Raw genomic sequence first — 19,681 nt, forward strand, 5'->3', positions numbered from 1 at the left:
GATTCTAGAGGGGCCTTTCACCGGCTTCTAGAACTCCCTTTGGAGTTGGATAGTTTTTACTTGTGGGGTGGCATAGAATATGGGATAGTTTTTACTTGTGGGGTGGCATAGAATACGAGATAGTTTGGGAAGTGGAGACTGATGGACTCTTTTCAGTTACATTTACTTATCAGCAATTATTCTACGATCATATGCGATGGGAGCATCCTATGCTCCGCAAAGTGTGGAAATGGCCAATTCCTCCCAAAATACAGGCTTTCCTCTAGAACCTTTTGCAGGGTTGGGCTTTGACTATAGATAATCTGAACAAGAGAGGAAAAATTCTGGTTAATGTGTGCCTAATGTACAAGGAGGATGAGGAAACACGAGACTTGTTTTTACACTGCAGTTTTGCTTTTAAGATTTGGGTTTGGGCCTTGGATTTGATGGGGATATCGCTGATGCTGCCCCAAAATCACAAGGACATAGTTGAGCATTTGAATTTGCCTGGTCTACCATGCATGGGAAGTGATTTGGAGCATTTGAATTTGCCTGGTCTACCATGCATGGCGAAGTGATTTGGAAAGTATTCATGCTTACTGATATGTGGGGGGTTTGGAGGGGACGTAATCGATGGACCTTTAATGGAGGAAGTTCTAACGACAATGCCTTCAAATGGAGAGTTTTTTACAAATTTTGGAGTTGGTTTGTTCTTTCAAAAGAAGGAGGTGTCTCATAGCTAGATATGGGGCTTAACTTGGCAAACTTGGTGAACCAAGGGACATTTATAGTGAGACTGAAGATTAGTTGGGGTCCCTTTAATGGGAAGATTAAAGCTAAATTTTGATGGGAGCTTGGTTGGAAATCCAAGGCCGACAAGTGTATGTGGGGTGTTCATAGACTCACGACAGAATATACTCTAGGCCTACTATTTGCAGGGATTGAAAATATTTAAAAAAATACAACTTTTAAATTGTTTAGAGGTGGAAGGAAACTCGAATAATGTCATCAAGTGGTGCAAAAGGGAGCAATAGGTTCTTTGGACTCTAAGATCAATGTGGTTAGAGATATTGCACATAGCAACTCTTTGGACATAAGCGTTAAACATGTTTATAGAGAAACTAATACTATTGCTGATGAGCTTGCAAAGATTGAGTTTCCTTGCCCATATTTTCTTGTGTTGATGATTTTTCTTTTTGCCATTGTAACTATGTTGTACTTTGAATTTTCTGCAATAAATTGTGAACCTCATCAAAAAAAAAAAAAAAGTGCGAGAGGGAGCGAGACTCATTCATCTGTATTTTTCTGGCCGTAATTTTCAGGTCCCTCTCATGTTATGCTAAAATTTCAAGGTTGCTAGTTGCACATCTCTTTAAATATCCTTGCGAACAACACTCTCTCTCTCTCTCTCTCTCTCTCTCTCTCTCTCTCTATTATGTGGTAACTACAAATCCAACTTTTTGACTGTTGGTTGGTTGGTTTTCATCTCCAAAATATTCCATATAATGTAATGTTCTCTTTTAAAATTAACATGCATACTTTCCATCCTTCAAAAAAAAATGAAAATTGAAGTGATCTTTAAATCTCTCTCCCCCTCTCTCTCTCTCCACGGTATTTACATATATTTTTTAAAATAATAAAAAATCATAATGCAATACATTTTTTTTTTTTGGAAATATAAAAAGCAAGATTTCTAATAAACTTAAATGATCTTCTGATATTTCGTAAGGCCAGGTCCAACTGATTTTCTGATCCGGATCACCAATCCACCAATCCAATGTAATTTTTGGAGGACGGTGGGCTGATCAGGATCACCTACCTTTTTTTTAAACCTTGGTCTTTTCTAAATAGGTAGTTCATGGCCAAAACATGAATTGTCATCATAGTCCTCGGGTAAGTCTTGGGGAACTATTAGTGCTATCTATATGGTCAGCACAAAGCATGGTCATAAGGGTTATCACCATCTAATCAATGAGTTGCAGAGTCGCAAAGGGAGAATGGGTGACATCAAGCATAAGTACAAGTACGAGTCATCACTCCCCCCTATAACCATACCATCTATGGTTAGACAATGATAACCCTAAATACCACATTGTGATCATGGCCATACAGAGCATCGTGCTTTACTTGTCCCAGTTATTTAGCATCCTTTTTAACCATCTTACAATTTGAACTGACTCAATATCCAGTGATCTCTCTCTCTCTTGCACACACATGCACACGCGCACACACATTTTCTTGTGTAAAGGAAAAGCATCCTCACAACAAGCAATCGCCCACCATGATGGCAATGTAGACTAAACCTTCCGTACCTTTTATAGTTCTGCACCCTTTCTGTTCGCTGCTAATTTGTCATTCAATATCCATTGATTCTTGTAAGATCATATATCAGATACATAAAAACCTACAATTCTGTTAAGAGGCGGACAAGAAAGAGTAGAAACAACCCAGTACAACATAAGCATACTGATCATATATCAGATACATAGAAACCTACAGTTCTGTTGAGGAGGACAAGAAAGAGTAGAAACAAGCATACAGCTGTCCCATGAATCATTAAGTACAGGGAGCTCTGAATCTGGAAACTATTCAGCCTTTGGTGGGATGTGGTTACCTCCCACCACAATCTTGTAAAGATAAAATCCCGTCATCAAAGCACTGCATGAGGATTTTTGAGTCAGCATTTAATTTTCAAAAAGAAATCCTTCTAACCACCTGAAGAAAAAACTAATTCAAAAAGTACTTATTTATGAAGACTGTTTGAGAAAGTTTCCTTGCTATCATTTGTTCATTTCAAAAACAGACATTTAAGGAACCATTCAACCAGATTGGTGACCACATAAAACTATTTGACAAGATTGGTGACTGCATCTTTGGGAGTGAGTATGAGTGTGTGTGTGTGTGTGTGTGTGTTTTACACTGAGATTGGAACTCAATGCTTTTTTCTTTTTTGCTAAGCGTGTATATTTACTTTTTTCTAGCAACTCGATCCTCAGACATGTTGGAGATTACAAGGATCAGCAGTTGGGAACTTGATACTTGTTAATTTGAGAGATTCCAAGCTCGCATGAGAAACAATCAAAAATGAAATCAAAGTGATTTCCATTGAGAATCTCAAGTGTCAGTACCACAAATACGGTTTAATATGATGCAATAAGTTTTACTGCAAAGGAATCCATTTTCATTTTTCTGAGTAAATTTAGATCATTATATGAGAATGTTTCAAGTTCGAACAATTGAGTTAATAGGAACATCTTTTAGTGAAGTTGCACACGTAAGAATTCTCAAGGTGTCTGGCAAATGGAAGCTTCAGCTCCAGAAGGTGAAACTTCCAGAGTGCAGTAGTAGTTCCTAGTTTGATAACTAGGAACTGCAAAACACTGGAGGTGTGCACTTCTCAAATATGAGAAGTAGGCATCACCCACGGAAGAGCGAGCTGCTCATTGAATGAGAAGAGTGCACTTCTCATGGGAATCTCGCCCATATTCATATTTTATTTCTATTTTAAAAAAAAATTCAAATCGAAATGAAAATTTGAGGGTGAGTAAGCCTCATTGGGGGGCATCTACTAAAAATATGAAAAAATAATTCACAAAAAGTTACAATAACACAAATGCCCCTAACGTTTCAGGGGTATTTTGATCATATTATTTTTATTTATTTTTATATACTTTTTACCGCTGCAAGTGTATCAGCAATATTGATAATTTGGTTCAAATCTGATGTATACATATAAAAAAGTAAAATTGAAAAACCAGAACATGCTCTCAAAACTGAAATACTCTTTTAAGTTTGGAAACTTCCATGTTTGATATAAAGCAGGTTTCCATAGTCCCTTAGAATTCCAATCATGTTATGAAACACTATTCTACAGATATAACTTCCTGCTTCCAAACCCCATAACTTCCTAGTGTTCTAGTTTCCAGTTGTTAAACACACCCCCTACTTAATGTCCAATAGATGAAAGGAGAGTCTAAATAAGTTCAAAATGGGTTTTGGGCTTCTTGTCCCCAAAAAAACATGTTTCTAATATAATTGATACACTTATGTAATTGAGGATTGACAAAATTCAATCATTGTTTGTCATTTAAGAGGTTAGAGAGAAGAATACAGTTGATAACTGCTAATCAGTTTGACCGAATAAAAGAGATCCATCAATGGCCGTGCTCCTATCTGAATTACTTGGATGAACTAGAACACTTTAGTCATTACAAAACATTTGAACTTGTATATGGTATGTACGACAAATACCAGCCTAACAAAACAATTTCTGTTTCTCCAGATACATAAGAAGCATAAAAGAGGAAATCATAAAAGCTGCAACATAACTTGGAATTCACGAGAATCTAAACAAACCACAGATTTGTGCAAATACCTGAGTATAGCAACTATTCCAGCTGGCATTATCTTTGAAGTTTCGACAAATCGTTGTCCCATAACCCAAGTTAATAAAAGTGAGCACACTGCCCATAACCAAAATATTAGTCAAGTGAAAAAAAATAATGGAAGACCATTTGCAGAAAGGAAGTTGGTCTCCAACTACATAAAGAAATGGCAATTCCAGAGTCCAAAGTAAAATCAGAAGTCTCAGTAACAACAAACACGTAGCTGTTCACATATATATATGGGGAGTGATTTCATGCAACGGTTGTATAATAGTATAATGTGTGTGTATATATATATATATATATATATATATATATATATATATATATATATATATTAGAAGTTTGAAATCACTACACTGCCATCCATTCTCCACTTCAAAAATGAATGAAATATATAAATGATGACAAGAGGGGAAGGAAAAGCAAACCACAACAACTAAGGGTATAGTCAAGAATGTTCTCGCATGGAAATGCCAGAGAACATGAATTCAGGATGAACAGTCATTTTGTAAGAAACGTGCTTTGGAGAATAGTATGATCCAAGTATTTGTGCCATAAAAAAAATAAAAAAAGTAGTTTTGGTACACCAAAGAATGTTCTTATTATTCTAAAACATAGTTCCAATAAAATTTGAATCTAGGTGTGAAATAGTATCGTGGGTAACATAGTTATCGAAAAAAAATCGTATCCTGGGTAACATGTCTTAAGAACTAGCGTAACTTCTTTTCAAGAAATTGTAATAGTCCCATTTTCCAAATTTGTGTGGAAAAAGAGAGTTTTTAAATTCAATGCTCCCAAAGTCACTATGATGTAGGGAATGGTAGGTCTGACTTTTTGTCATAAATTGTTATAAGCCCTCATCTTGTTAAAAAAATGTGTACAAGAGATAGAATGATCTCTATCTTGGCTCTCTCTAGTCTTTATTTCTCGTTCTCTGTATATCTCTATATTTATTTCAGTACATGCTCTCCCTTCCTTCATACTTTAGCATTTTTTCTCTTTTCAATGGAATGGTTTGCCCGGGCAGGACTTGTATAAGACTTGACTGACATGTGATCTTTTATTACCATTTACATGTAAAATTAAATAAATATCTTTAATATATTATAGTTTACGAGAAGACTGAATTATATGAGTTATTACTAATTTGCTCTCAAACTTTATTTGAGTAACTTTGTTTTGTAAATTTAATAAATAGAAAACGTTTATATAAGGTTGAAACCTTAAAATGTAGATTTAAGGGAAATTATCAAAAATATACCAATATTTTAGTAAAATGGGAAAAGAAAACCCCAAATTTTCAAAACCTCGCCTACACCCTTTTTCACTATTTTCGGCTTTTTTTGGACCAAAATGACCTTCACGGTAGTTTTTTTACTGTAAAGAGCATTACGGTAATTTAAATACCGTAATTTATAGAAAGGTCCATACGGTAATTTATATATCGTAATTATTAGGCATTTTATACGGTAATTTAATTACCGTAATGAATTAACATAAAATTACAATACTGGAAGTACCGTAATGTCTTCCACATATTACTGTACTCTCTCTCTCTCTCTCTCTCTCTCTCTCTCTCTCTCAGAGATAAAAAAAACCCACTTCTCCCGAGCCTCTTTCCTTTGAATATTTTCTCTCTCTAGACTACCATAATCAAACCTCCAACCCCTTCTCCCTTCCCCATGCGTTTTCCACACTTCTTTGTAAAAACCCACATCTTTCCTTCCTCTTTCCACACTTTTTGTTGCCTTTCTCTCCTTTGTAAAGGAATCCATTAACGCTCTGAAACCCAATTCTCTCAGTCTCTAACCCTTCATCAAAAATCTCAATTCTTGGTGCCTGATCAACATTAACAAACCCTAGTTCACGGCAAGATCTGCAACTTTTTCCGACCACCCAATTGACTGAACATGAAAAACCTTTCCTCCTTTTTTTCGACGAAATTTGGTAAGTTTTCATGGAAATTTGCATGCATGCACAACTCTTTTATAAAAAACAATGAACCGAGAAAAAAAAGAAAAAAACCCCACTTTTATTATAGAAAATAAATGCGTTAAAAACTTGTATAAATCATGAAAAGCGAGAAAAAAAAACCCAATTCAATAGCCACAACTGAAGACATCTACTCGAAGTTCCCAACCTTACCAATCCCTTTGATCGAGTTCTCTCTTGATCTCAGCTTTTCCTCTGGTTCACAGAGCGCGGGAGGGGAGGGGTAGCCCTAATAAGCTTTTCATCTGCTTCACAAAGCGCAGGAGGAGAGGGGTAGCCCTGATGTTAGCTTCGGTTTGAAGCTTTTCAACCAATAGGCGTTTGGAATTGACTGGGACAGTATTACTGTAATAAGAATACCGTAAAGACTTCCCCACACATTACGGTAATTAAATTACCGTAATAATAATTCAAACTATTACCGTAATACTCTTTGAATTTTTTACGGTGTTTTAATTACCATAAAGCTTAAAATGTATTACGGTAAAAAGACTACCGTGAAGGTTATTTTGGTCCAAAAAAAGCCGAAATATGTAGGCAAGATTTTGAAAAGTTAGGGGTTTTTTTCTAATTTTACTAATATAAAGGTATATTAGAGATAATTTCCTAAAATTAAAGATGCACCTCAAAAATCCATAAGAAAAGGTTGTTTTAAATTAATGTTGAAACACCATCTAATTGATCATCCCAACAATGAGATATATGAATATGAAAAAAAATAAAAAAAAGATTTTGAGTCGCAAAAATAGTGCATCTTGCAACACTATCTAGAGCATCCATTTTCAAGATTTTCATATGTTTATAGATCTACTTGATTTTAATTATTTTTGGAGTTTAAAATTTTAAAATAATTAGATATGAAAATATATTTTAAGATAATCTTAAGAATTTTTTACACCAAAATTACATGTTATGATAAAATTTGGAGTTGCGCCTTAATTGGATTGTTTAAGTTTGCAACCTTATAGAAACCACACCGTTAACAAATATATACTTAATATATTACTTTTGCATCTAAATATTATTTGATTAATATTTGACTTTGTAAATTTTTCCGTTTTTTGTATTAATTGTGTGGTAACTGCCAACCTACAGAACTCCTAGCAAGCAACAATCCTTGGTTCCCCCTCCCGCCTCCAACAAATATGGCATATCTAAAATGGTGAACTTGCCACCTAAGGGATGGGTACATTAAACTTCAATGGGAGTTTGAGGGATGGGTACATTAAACTTCAAGAGGAAGTGTGCTGATGTCCTGCTTGGGTCCCCTTCAACACTGTGGGTCCAACAAGGCAGAACCCAGGTTGCCAGGAAACACACGTGTATGTGTGTGTGTGTGTGTGTTTTGATGCCTCCATATATGGGGTGTGTGCATGCAAGCTCACACGCACACACGCTCGCTCACTTACACAGACACGAATCAAAATAACCATCAGCATAAAGAATAAATGCATCATCAGTGTACTCACCATCACTATAATAAAGTATACCTCTAGTCAATAAAAATAATGTGGCTTGTCTCTTAACAACTCTCTCACGACAGGTAATAAAGCATGATGAATAGCAAAGTGTCAAGCCACTAAAAATGATGTATAAAAGTACTTCAGTGCCTTGGTGAGATGACTAAAAACAAATAAATTAAAAATTAGAAAAAAAAAAAAAAAAAAAAGGAGCTCAGATGAAATAATCAGCAGGTTAATCCAGACAATTAACATGAACAGTGATGTGCAGCACCTGCAGTGACTTCCCCTGGATGGACTGATTTTCTATCTCAAGCACCTGATAGGGCATAAGTAGCAATATATGCAGCACTAAGTTTCTCACGTCACAATGCCACTGTCTGGGACAAACTAAAACCAAGTTTCTATAAAAGGAATGTCAACCAGGTAATCTCCACAGTCATGGATGTCATACGAGTCGTATTTCACTTCATGTATCATTCTAAAAATCCAAGTACACGACTCCCAAAATTACTAACCTTATAGTTGGACATAATGCATAAATGCCACTATAAAAACCAAAGTATCTAACAGATCTAATTTCACCTGGCTAATATAACCCTACCAAACCTAATGCAAGAATATATCCCTACAAAGACACTCTTTATCAATGCAAACATCTGATGCCATTTGCCAAGAGGTCAGCATTCATTTTGGTTCATATAGGTCTAAAAATTAGTATACCTTTTAGGCTCACAAACTTCAACACGCCTGATCAAATGATACTTGTCAAAGATCCAATATTCACATGCCAAAGAAACTAACATTGAATTCACTCAATGTTCTGTACAAATGTCATTAGGATCTCCATAAGCAACGAAAAATTTAACCTCCATGGTTGGAATGGCCTTTAAAAGTGTCATCCCACCCGAAAAGAACAAGAACATGTTCCATGGGACCAGCCACCTCTTAAATATCCTGATAACAGTGGAACATAATCTCTTTGTTTAAAAACACAGGATAAACTAAGGTAATTTTTAGGCAAAGCTTGCACCTTGAATTCCATAACCACTGCAAGCTATTACCATGATGAGGAAGTAGATAAGGCACAAGAAACCTTCCGCCCCCTTCACCTCTCACGAAATTCCTCTATGACATCATACTGCACGTACGGTTTCCATATCTAGTTTGAATTACAGTGATATGTTCCCATTATCCTCTTTTATATGCAAGTCATTTCATTTTCCTTCATACTGATGTAAACATTTCATTACCAGACCTCCATCCAAGGTTTTCCTTCTTACAAATGCCCCATGCGGATTTGAGACAATAAACTCCAAACCTCTCAAAAACTCCAATTCTGATATTTCCATGAAGATCCATTTAATGATTAAAAGGTATCTTTTTCTATTGATTTTTCATATATTTTCAGTAAGATTATTTCATAATTCTTCTAATCTCTACAAGAAATGCAGAATTTTTTCCTTTCCACTTTTTCTCCTGAATGTAGGACATAAATTTCACCACACCTTATCAACTAAAACTCAAATTCAAGCACTAGGCACCCTACAAACCATGAACTGTGAAAGCCAAAATGGAATTGGAAACCAGACGAGCATGGTAGGTACTCCTGCATTTCTTTAAGTCACCACACCTAGATTGGATCTAAGTTATTTGCACTGAACAACAAGAAAGGCCACTCAAGTATACCAAATGAGCCTAATAGACATTTTGCGCAGCATCCTTATTATTACACGTTTTGCAACTGTCACTATCCCTCTACAACTAGAATTTTACGCATTTTATTGGTGATTTTTCTTCCAAAATCCACATATGATTATATGAAAATAAGAAAGAATGCTTTGATATATATATATATATATATGAGAATTCATCACATCAGCCAGTTAGCATATGGCTATGATATGCCCGACGGCATGGATTAAAGGAAGTTCATCCAACGATTGGTGGCGACGCGTTTTAAAATTTTGTTTTTTCCCCCTTCAATGCCTGACAAGCATGTTCCCCATAGGCATTAATTGCATACAGGGCTTTACCCCTCTCATCTCTTTGCCTGCCCTCTTTCTCTCTCTCTCCCTCTCTCTCTCTCTCTCTCTCTCGATCAACCCAACCCAAACCACCTATCTCTCTCTCCTTGCAGTCCTGCACTCTCTCCCTCTCTTTCTCCGCCATCTCTCCCTCTCACTCTTTCTCTCTACCTCCCTCCCTCCCTCCCCCCACATGCAAAACCAACAGGTCTCACCCCCTCATCCGCCATCTCTCTCTCTCTCTCTCTCTCTCTCTCTCTCTCTCTCTCTCTCTCCACCTGGGGTGGGTTGTCAGGAATTGAATGTTTTGTTGAGGAGTAGGTGTGTGGATGAAAAGACAGTTGTGAAAAAGGCTGCTTTGTTTCTTATTAGAAAGTCTACTACTCTACTTGGTAGGGTACCAAATGAGGTCACTTTGAAAACTATGGGAGTTGCTTGCTCAGAACCCCTAGTTAGCATCAGAAAGGCCGCTCTCTCTGCTCTATCAATGGTAATCGGCTTTTGTTCTTATATTATTCTTTATGTGTTCTTTCAATTTTTCAACTCATTATTTTTGTGAACACCTTATTATTTCCATGAACATAGCATTTGTGTTTTTGCTTGGTGTATAGAAAATCACCAAATTGATTGGTAGTTACCAATTTGTCCCAATCAATACATTTTGCGTGACAGAGGATTACACGAGTGTTCTACTTATAATGAAATCTTTACTGCTCTTTTGATAGTGAGACTAGGTACCATGTCCCATTCTTGCAAACTATTCAAGAGCCTCTTTAATGTTTGCATGCAGGAATAGAGCTGTATGAAACAACATAACAACAACTATCCTTAAAATGTTAGCTTCCTCATTTTGGACTCCAAATAAATTTCTCAAAGTGAGATCTATTTGTTTTTCTTATGGCAAGATGAGATTTACTTGAGATTTGTAAGTTAATATATCTTTCTGTTGACAATGAAAGTTGGCTTGGTGTATAGAAGACTAAGGATTGGATGGTTTACTTTAAAACCTCACCTCTCTAACTTGAGTTTCCAACCTAATGCTAACTTTTCCAAAGAAGTTTCCTCATTAAGGAATTTGGATGTCAATATCGTTGAGTTTTGCTTGTCCACATTCTCATGAATGCCACAATTCATAGAATTTGAATACCAATTAGCCTTGATGAATATTCTAGAGGAAGGTCTTCATAGCATTTTGTACATCTTCCATTGATTACAATCACAATTTAGTTATTTTCTCAAATATGCACCTACTTTGTCTCTTTCTTGCATTGGATGTGTAATGATGACATTGTTCCCAGTCTTAAAAGCACACTCTAAGCCTTTTAAACTGAAAATATAAATTGTTTCTCAACAAAGATGTCTTGGGCAATATGCGTGGTATTATTGTCAAGATCATATACATAGTGCTTTAGTAGTCTCAATGTCTCATCAATTGCCCATCATCGAACTCAGCGACTCCTCTATTATAGGTCTAACCTTATTTGGTCTTCATGAGCATGTGAAGCGCTTGAAGTCATAGATTGGTATAGATTGTGTTTTGTATAGAGTCATTGAAGTACCTGATATGGACCTCACCATTTCAAGCAGCGTGTCATCTCCCACATTATCAGATCATGACAACATGAGATACACTATTAAGACCATGTAGCAAGAACCCTTACTCGCAACAACCCCCCCCCCCCCCCCCCCCCAATGAAGTTCACAAATATGGAAAATGGGGAATAATGTTCATCGTCTAAGGGGTAAAAAATAAAAGAACCCCTCATAGGAATGAAATTTGGTTTTGAAGATGATGTATATGACTATTACAAGTCTTGCATTAGTGCATGGGTTTGGTGTTCAAAGGAGAACTACTCACAATAAGGATGGGCAAAGAATAGATAGGGACTTTAATTGCTCTAGGGAAGGATTTCGTAGAGAGAGATGGGTTTTGTAAAAAGAAAGTCCCTCAAACAAGGTGCAGATGTCTAGCTAGGCTAGGCATTAGCATAAATGTTAATAATAAGTATGTTGTGACTAAGTTTGTAAGGGATCACAACCACGAGCTTATCACTCTGAGGAAAGCTCGACTCATTCGCTCGCACTGAACTTATCAGATGCAACCAAGACGATGATAAACTCCATAAGGTATGTTATGGTGAAGGCGAGACATATTCATAATATTTTTATAGAGCAAGCTGGGGGAATTAATAATCTCCCATACTCACAAAAAGACATCAAAAAACGAATAGCAAATACCAGAAGACAATTGAGAGGAGAAGACAGCACTTGCACCATGGAATGGATTAATAAAATGACGGAATCAAACCCATCCTTTTTCTATAGGTTGAAATTTGATGAAGAGGATCACATTATCAACATACTGAGGATAGATGCCATATCAAGATGTAGTAACTTGTGATACCACTTACAACATGAACTCGTTTGGCATGCCTTTGCTCCCATCCTTAGGTGAATCACCACTTTAATACAACTTTTTTTAGGTTTGCACTTATATTCGACAAGAAGATAGAGTTCTTTGTATGGGTTTTTTAAAAGTGGCTAGAAGCAATGGGTGGACGTCACCCAGTGTAATTATCATTGATCAAGATCACGCAATTACCACTGCAGTGAGACAAGTTCTAAATAAAAGTAGGCATCATTACTGTACATGACACATACTTGCAAAGGTCAAAGAAAAAATGTGTCATATCTTACACAAGCATCCTACTTTCCCATAAATTTTCAAGAGCTGTGTAAAGAGCCAAATGGTGAAAGAGTTTGAGACCGGATGGAAATCTCTATTGAGAAATATGAGCTTCAACATAATGAATGGCTTAGCAGATTGTACATTGTCGAATACAATGGGTTAATGCATATTTAGCTGATGCATTTATAGCCGCTATATCATCAACTCAAAGAAGCGAAGGAACAAATAGCACTTTAAGATGTACTTGACTTCCTCAACAAGCTTACATTTGTTAATGGAAACTGCTCTGAAAGTGCATGAGAAGGAGCTTCGTAAAATGAAAGTTAAAGAATACCACGACTACTCTTTAAAGATCTATACAACAAAAATTCTGAAGTTCTTTGGGGAAGAAGTTGCAGAATGCATCAATTACATGAAGACAATGGCAAAGTTGCCACCTTTAAGGTATCAAAACCTGGAAGGGGGTTGAGGGGGTGCAATGTGGAGTTTAATCGTCGTGATCAGGTTTTTTCTTATACTTGCCACTTGTATGAGAGGCTAGCATTATTCGTAGGCATGTGCTTAAGATCTTTATGGTAAATGATATTTTTTAAATCCCATCGCATTGCATAATGAAACGATGGACAAAGGATGTGATGAAAGCAATTGCAGTTGATGAAAGCGGGAAAAAAATTCAAGTTAGTTCTGACCTTACCCGCTCCATCTGTTATAATGGGGTTTGTTTTACCCGCTCCATCTGCTATAATGGGGTTTGTTTTACCCGCTCCATCTGCTATAATGGGGTTTGTCAAGTAAGTAGAAAATTAGAAAATTATTTTATAATAAAGAATTAAATATAAGGAGTTTTATGTGTAGACATTTAGGGAAATTTATTAAATATTTGTAAGAGATGAGTTATTTAACAATTTAGGGGTCTTGGTTGCATCATGTGAATCTACCCCATTTGCAATCTTGGCATCAATCTTAGCACATGTAGATCAGACATTATAAATTTATGGAGTTCCAGACTTTCTGAGGCATGCTCTGCAAGTTTACGACTTACTTGACAACCCTCAATATAACGAATGGAGCAGGCAAAGTCAGAACTAAGTTGAATTTTCTTCCCGCTTTCATCAACTACAACCCTTTTCATCACTTCCTTTGTCCATCGTTTCACTATGTAATGCAATGGGACTTCAAAATATTTTTCACTATAAAGATCTTAAGTACATGCTTACAAATAATGCCTAGCCTCTCATATAAGTGGCAAGTGCAAGAAAAAACCAAATCATGACCATTAAACTCCACATTGTAGACCCTCGCCCCACTACCAGGTTTTGACACCTTCAAGGTGGCAACTATGTCATTGTCTTAAATAGATTCACTCATGTAATTGATGCACTTTGCAACTTTTTCCCCAAAGAACTTCAGAATTTTTGTTGTATAGATCTTTAAAACGTATGCCTCAATGAAGAAAGTGGTCATTAGAATAGGAGTAGTTGAGTAATTCTTTAATCTCATTTTATAAAACTTCTTTGCATGCACTTTCAGAGTAGTTTCCAATAACGAATGTAAGGTTGTCAAGGAAGTCAAAGTACATCTTAATGTGCATATTCATTCATTCGCTTCTTTGAGTCGATGACATAACGCCTATGAATGCATCAGCCACATACGCATCAACCCATTGCATTCGACAACGTACACTTTACTAAGTCATTCATTATATTGAAGGCCATATTTCTCAACAAGGGATTTCCATCCTGTCTCAAACTCTTAAACTGTTTGACTCATTACACAGTTTTTGAAAATTTATGAAAAAGTAAGATGTCTGTGTGCAAGATATGGCATATTTTTTCATGACTACTTTTATTAGAACTTATCTCACTGCAGTGGTAATTGTGTGGTCTTGATCAATGATAATTACACCAAGTTGACTTCCACCCATTGCTTCTAGCCACTTTCAAAAACTCATATAAAGGACTTTATCTTCTCATCGAATATATATGCAAACCCAAAAAAAAGTTGTAATGAAGTGGTGATTCACCACAATGATAGGAGCAAAGGGCATGCCAAATGAGTTCGTTTTGTATGTGGTATCAAAAATGACCACATCATAGAAGTGATGGTACAACACCCTTGACATGGCACCTACCCATAGTATTCTAATAATGTGCTCCTCTTCATCTAATTTCAACTTATAGAAAAATGATGGGTTTGATTTCATCATTTTATTAAGCCATTCCATAGCGTGATTGTTGTCTTTTCCTCTGAATTTGCTTCTAGTGTTTTCTATTTGGTTTTCGATGTCTTTTTGTGAGCATGGGAGATTATCAATCCCCCCAGCTTGCTCTATAAAAATATCATTAATATGTCTCACCATCACCACAGTAGAGCTCATGGAGTTTATCATCGTCTTGGTTGCACATGATAATGTTTGATGCGAGCAAATGAGTCGAGCTTTCCTTGGAGTGACAAGCTTGTGGTTGTGATCCCTTACAAACCTAGTCACAACACACTCATTATTAGCATTTATGCTTATACCTAGCCTAGCTAAATATCCGCACCCTGTTTGAGGGACTTTCTTTGTACATAACCCATCTCTCTCTCTACAAAACCCTTCCTTAGAGCAATTAAACTCCCTATCTATTCTTTGATCATCGTTATTGTAAGCAGTTCCCCTTCGGACACCAAACTTATGCGCAAATGCATAAGACTTGTAAAAATCATATGCATCACTTTCAGAACCAAATTTCATTCCTATAAGGGGTTCTTCTATTTATGACCCCTTAGACGACGAACATTGTTCCCCATTTCACGTACTTGTGAACTTCATAGGGAGGAGTGCGAGCAAGGCTTCTTACTCCATGGGCTCAATGGTGTCCCCCATGTTATCATGATATGATAATGTAGGAGATGAAACGCTACCTGAAATGGTGAAGTCCATCTCAGGTACTTTAATGACCCTATACAAAACGCAATCTATATGAACTTGTGACTCCAAGCACTTCACAGGTTCATGAAGACCAAATAGGGTTAGACCTATCATAGAGTTGAGTCACCAAGATCAATGATGGGCAATAGATGGACATTGAGACTACAAAAGCCACCATGTATACAATCTTGACAATAATAGCAAGCATATTGCCCAAGACATGTTTGTCGAGAAAGAATCTATATTTTCAGTTTAAAAGGCTTATAGCGTGCTACTAAGATAGAGAACAATGGCATTATAACACATCCAATACAAGAAAGAGACAAAGTAGATGCATATTTGAGAAAATAACTAAATCGTGACTGTAATCAATGGAAGTTGTACAAAATGCTATGAAGACCTTCCTCTAGAATATTCATCAAGGCTTATTGGTATTCAAATTCCATGAAATGTGGTATTCATGAGAATGTGGACAAGGAAACGCAACGATATTGACATCCAAACTCCTTAATGAGAAACTTCTTTGGAAAAGTTAACATTAGGTTGGAAACTCAAGTTAGAGAGTTGAGGTTTTAAAGTAAACCATCCAATTCTTAGTCTTAAGGACAGTTCTTATTATGTTGTTTCATATAGCTCTATACCTGCTTGCAAATACATTAAAGAAGCTCTTGAATAGTTTGTCAAGAATGGGACAATCTCACAATCAAAAGAGCAGTAAAGATGTCATTATCAATAGAATGCTTGCGTAATATTAACTCCATTGTCACACAAAATGTATTGATTGGGACAAATTGGTAACTATCAATCAATTTGGTGATTTTCTATACACCAAACAAAAACACAAACACTATGTTCATAGAAATAATAAGGTGTTCACATAAATAATGAGGTGAAAAATTGAAAGGACACATATAGAGAAGAATATAGGAACAAAAGTCAATTACCTCTAATAGAGCAGAGAGAGCAGCCATTCTAATGCTAATAAGTTGGTCAAAGCAAGAAACTCCTATGGTTTCCAAAGTGACCTCATCTAGTATCCTACCAAGTAGAGTAGTAGATTTTGTAATAAGAAACAAAGCAGCCTTTCCCACAACTTTCTTCTCATCCACACACCTCCTCCTCAACAAAACATTCAAATCCTGACAACCCACCCCAGGTGTTATTGGTGTAAGCCCTGGCCCTGAAAATGGAGAAGGCTTGAGATCCCCAAAAATGAAGGGAGGGAGGGAGCTAGGGCGAGAGAGGGTGGGGGAGAGAGAGAGAGAGAGAGAGAGAGGGATGAGATGGCGGATGAGGGGGAGAGACGCCCTAGTTTTTGTGGGCAGGGGGGGAGGGAGGGAGGTAGAGAGAGAGTGAGAGGGAGAGATGGCAAGAAGAGAAAAAGAGAGAGAGGGAGAGAGTGCGAAGAGAGAGTGATAGGTCATTTGGGTTGGGTTTATAGAGAGAGAGAGGGAAAGAGGGTGGAGAGAGAGAGAGCGAAGAGAAGTGTAAGGACATTTACGCAATTAATGTGTACACGGAGTAGGCATGTCAGGTATTGGAGGGGGGAAAAGCAACTTTTTAAAACACGCACCAACTGTTGGATGAACTTCCCTTAATCAATGTCGTCCGCGTATCAATAGCCATATGCGAGCCGGCTGACGGGATGAATTATATATATATATATATATATGTAAGGTATCAACCTTATATTACAAAAGTGAGACGTACCTGAAAAATCTATTTAAAAAGGTTGTTGCAATACTAGAAAACCCTTTGATTGATCATCTCGACATCGAGATTACGTACATGAGGAGAAAAAGGATTTCAAATATTAAACATAGTACATCTTGTAGTACATCATCTGGACAGTTCATTTTCATGATTTTCAAATGTTTATAGATGTGCTTGATCAACACCATTCTTTAGCTTTAAATTTGATAATGAGGAGTGGAAAAAGATTTTTCGGCATTTATAGGAGTTTCGACACCAAAACTGCATCTTCCGACAAGGTTTGGAGGTGTACCTTACTCTCAATCATTTATGGTGGGTGCCTTATATATGGGGAATGATTTCGTGTCATTGTAATATAATAAAAGCACACTTCTAGAAAATCATGTTTGTAGCATTTGTATGACTTCAAATTTTGCATAGTCACTATTTTCATCACAACAATCAACTTCAAAAAAATAAAATTCAGTTTGCATCTTACATGTGGTCAACATGAGCGACCTCCAAGAATGAATCTAGACGCTCCATTTGGTAAATTTCAAGATCTGGGCCTTTAAGAACTCAAAATCAATTTGTCCTTTTCTAACATAGTCCATCTAATGATAACAAAGCCATTTACAAAATTTTAAAAGGGAAAAAGGTTCCTTCGAAGGCCTAGATCTAAGCATCTCACCAAAAGGACAGTCTATGTTAAGTGGGTTAAAAAGACACTTTTTATAGTGTATTTTCAAATTTTATTTTTTTGTGATTGTTCATCAAAATAAAAATGATATATGTTTAAAAATTATGGTCAAACAAATGGTTGTAGCATGGTTTCTAAAGATTCTTTCATTATATTACTATACAACAGTTCATGAAATTAGCCCCTGGTCCAAATAAGGTGGCAACCTTAACTAAAGTTGCAGGAATTTACATCATCCATCTTAAATGGATGGTGCAGATTAGGTGCTATATCAAAAGATGTGCCAACTTACCCCAAAAAAATAAAAAGATGTTCCAAATTTTGATATAGAAATGCATACATTGAGACTATTTACTTTTGATATAAGGAGGCCACAATTGTTATAGTCCGTTAAATGTAGAATCGGGTGGCTGGGCATGAGAAACTTTCTCAAATGTTGCTATACAGTTAGATCTGTTGAATTTCACACGCAATGGCTAATAGTGATTATGATTCTTTTGTACCACAAGTGACTGGTCTTAAAAGACATGCCAAATCTATACTAAAAGACATGTCAAATCTATACGATCTAACTAAATGGACAGTATATTTATAACCTTACACTTAAGAGTAAAGTTTGCGGTTTGCCATCTTTTATATATATATATATAGGGAAAGCATATAATGAGATCATTTACCTTTGGTACAAAGTGATCATAATTAATCTTGACCAGTGGATGTGAAATTGGGTGGCTGCATTTATTTTATTGACTAAGCTCAGAGTTCAAAAAAAAAATTCTCGAACTTTGTGACACACCCAAGCTATCAGATTTGACATCAAATGGTTGTAAGTAATTGTATCTCCCTGTACTCAAGGTAAATGGTCTCATGGTATACAATCCCATTTATATATATATATATATATATATATAGGGACATGTTTATATAGAGCCCAGGCTCACTTTCACTGGACTAGGTTGTTTTGACGCCCAAATATCATCAAATTGATCATCTCTACATCAAGATGAATGGAAATGAAAAAAAATGGATTTCAAGTTTTGGAAATAGTGCATCTTGTAAGGCATTTTTGGACTGTCAATTTTCAATATTTTCAAGTTTTCATATATATGCTCGATGTAAACTATTTTTTAAGCTTTAAAATTTATAACTATCGATGAAAATATAATTTAAGGCTATCACAAAACTTATTGAAACCATATTTCTTGACACTAAACCCAACTCAAGGATTGATCTCTCTTAATAACTTTTGAACACGTAAATCTATATTTTCTTCATACAGAAAACCAAAATAAAGTCAACCTAAACCCAAACACATTTAGTTCACAGCATCACAACTTAAAACAACCCAATATCTTAAAATTCAGGCTTAAACAGAACAATCGAAACCAAACCATCATTAAACATAAGCCTCATCACCATTAAAATTTGAATTGCCATGAATCAGCACTACCCAACATTGAAACCTTGGAGTTTCTCCACAAAAAAGATGATTTCCAGGACGGAAAATGGCGGAATAAGGAAAAATTAACAGATGGGTAACAAATGGACGAGAGAAATGAATCGTTTACCTGTCTCTAATATCAGAGCTAGGTAAGAGTTCCTGCGCTTTTGGAAAGCTTGTAAGCTGATGAAACCACAGAGAAGCAACAGAAGACCAGACCCAAGACCTCCTGCTAAAGATACAAGGCTTCCCTTCTTAGCATATCCAATGACTCCTCCTGTAAGAAGTACAAGCCCGTAAGGGATGGTGAAGCAAAAATCGTGCATTCTCTCTCTCTTGCCAGTAATGAATGGGGTTTCTCTGGAAATAAGCTCTCTCTCTCTAGAAATGTCGAATGCGATC

General features: G+C 36.3%; 1 protein-coding gene across 1 annotated transcript; it reads right to left on the reverse strand.

Annotated features, from left to right (window-relative positions):
• Window positions 1-2,272: 2,272 nt before the first annotated feature.
• On the reverse strand, window positions 2,273-19,681 carry LOC18448018 (Transmembrane proteins 14C). The gene is made up of 3 exons (XM_011630149.3): window positions 19,407-19,681; window positions 4,355-4,442; window positions 2,273-2,637 (listed from the first exon to the last, which is right to left on the reverse strand). The coding sequence occupies exons 1-3, from the start codon at window positions 19,603-19,605 to the stop codon at window positions 2,565-2,567; spliced, it is 360 nt and encodes a 119-aa protein (XP_011628451.1). The 5' UTR covers window positions 19,606-19,681; the 3' UTR covers window positions 2,273-2,564.

The sequence above is a fragment of the Amborella trichopoda genome, chromosome 2 (assembly GCF_054954075.1).
Source record: "Amborella trichopoda isolate Santa Cruz 75 chromosome 2, AtrichopodaSantaCruz75HAP2 v2.0, whole genome shotgun sequence".
In the NCBI taxonomy this organism is placed as follows: Eukaryota; Viridiplantae; Streptophyta; class Magnoliopsida; order Amborellales; family Amborellaceae; genus Amborella; species Amborella trichopoda.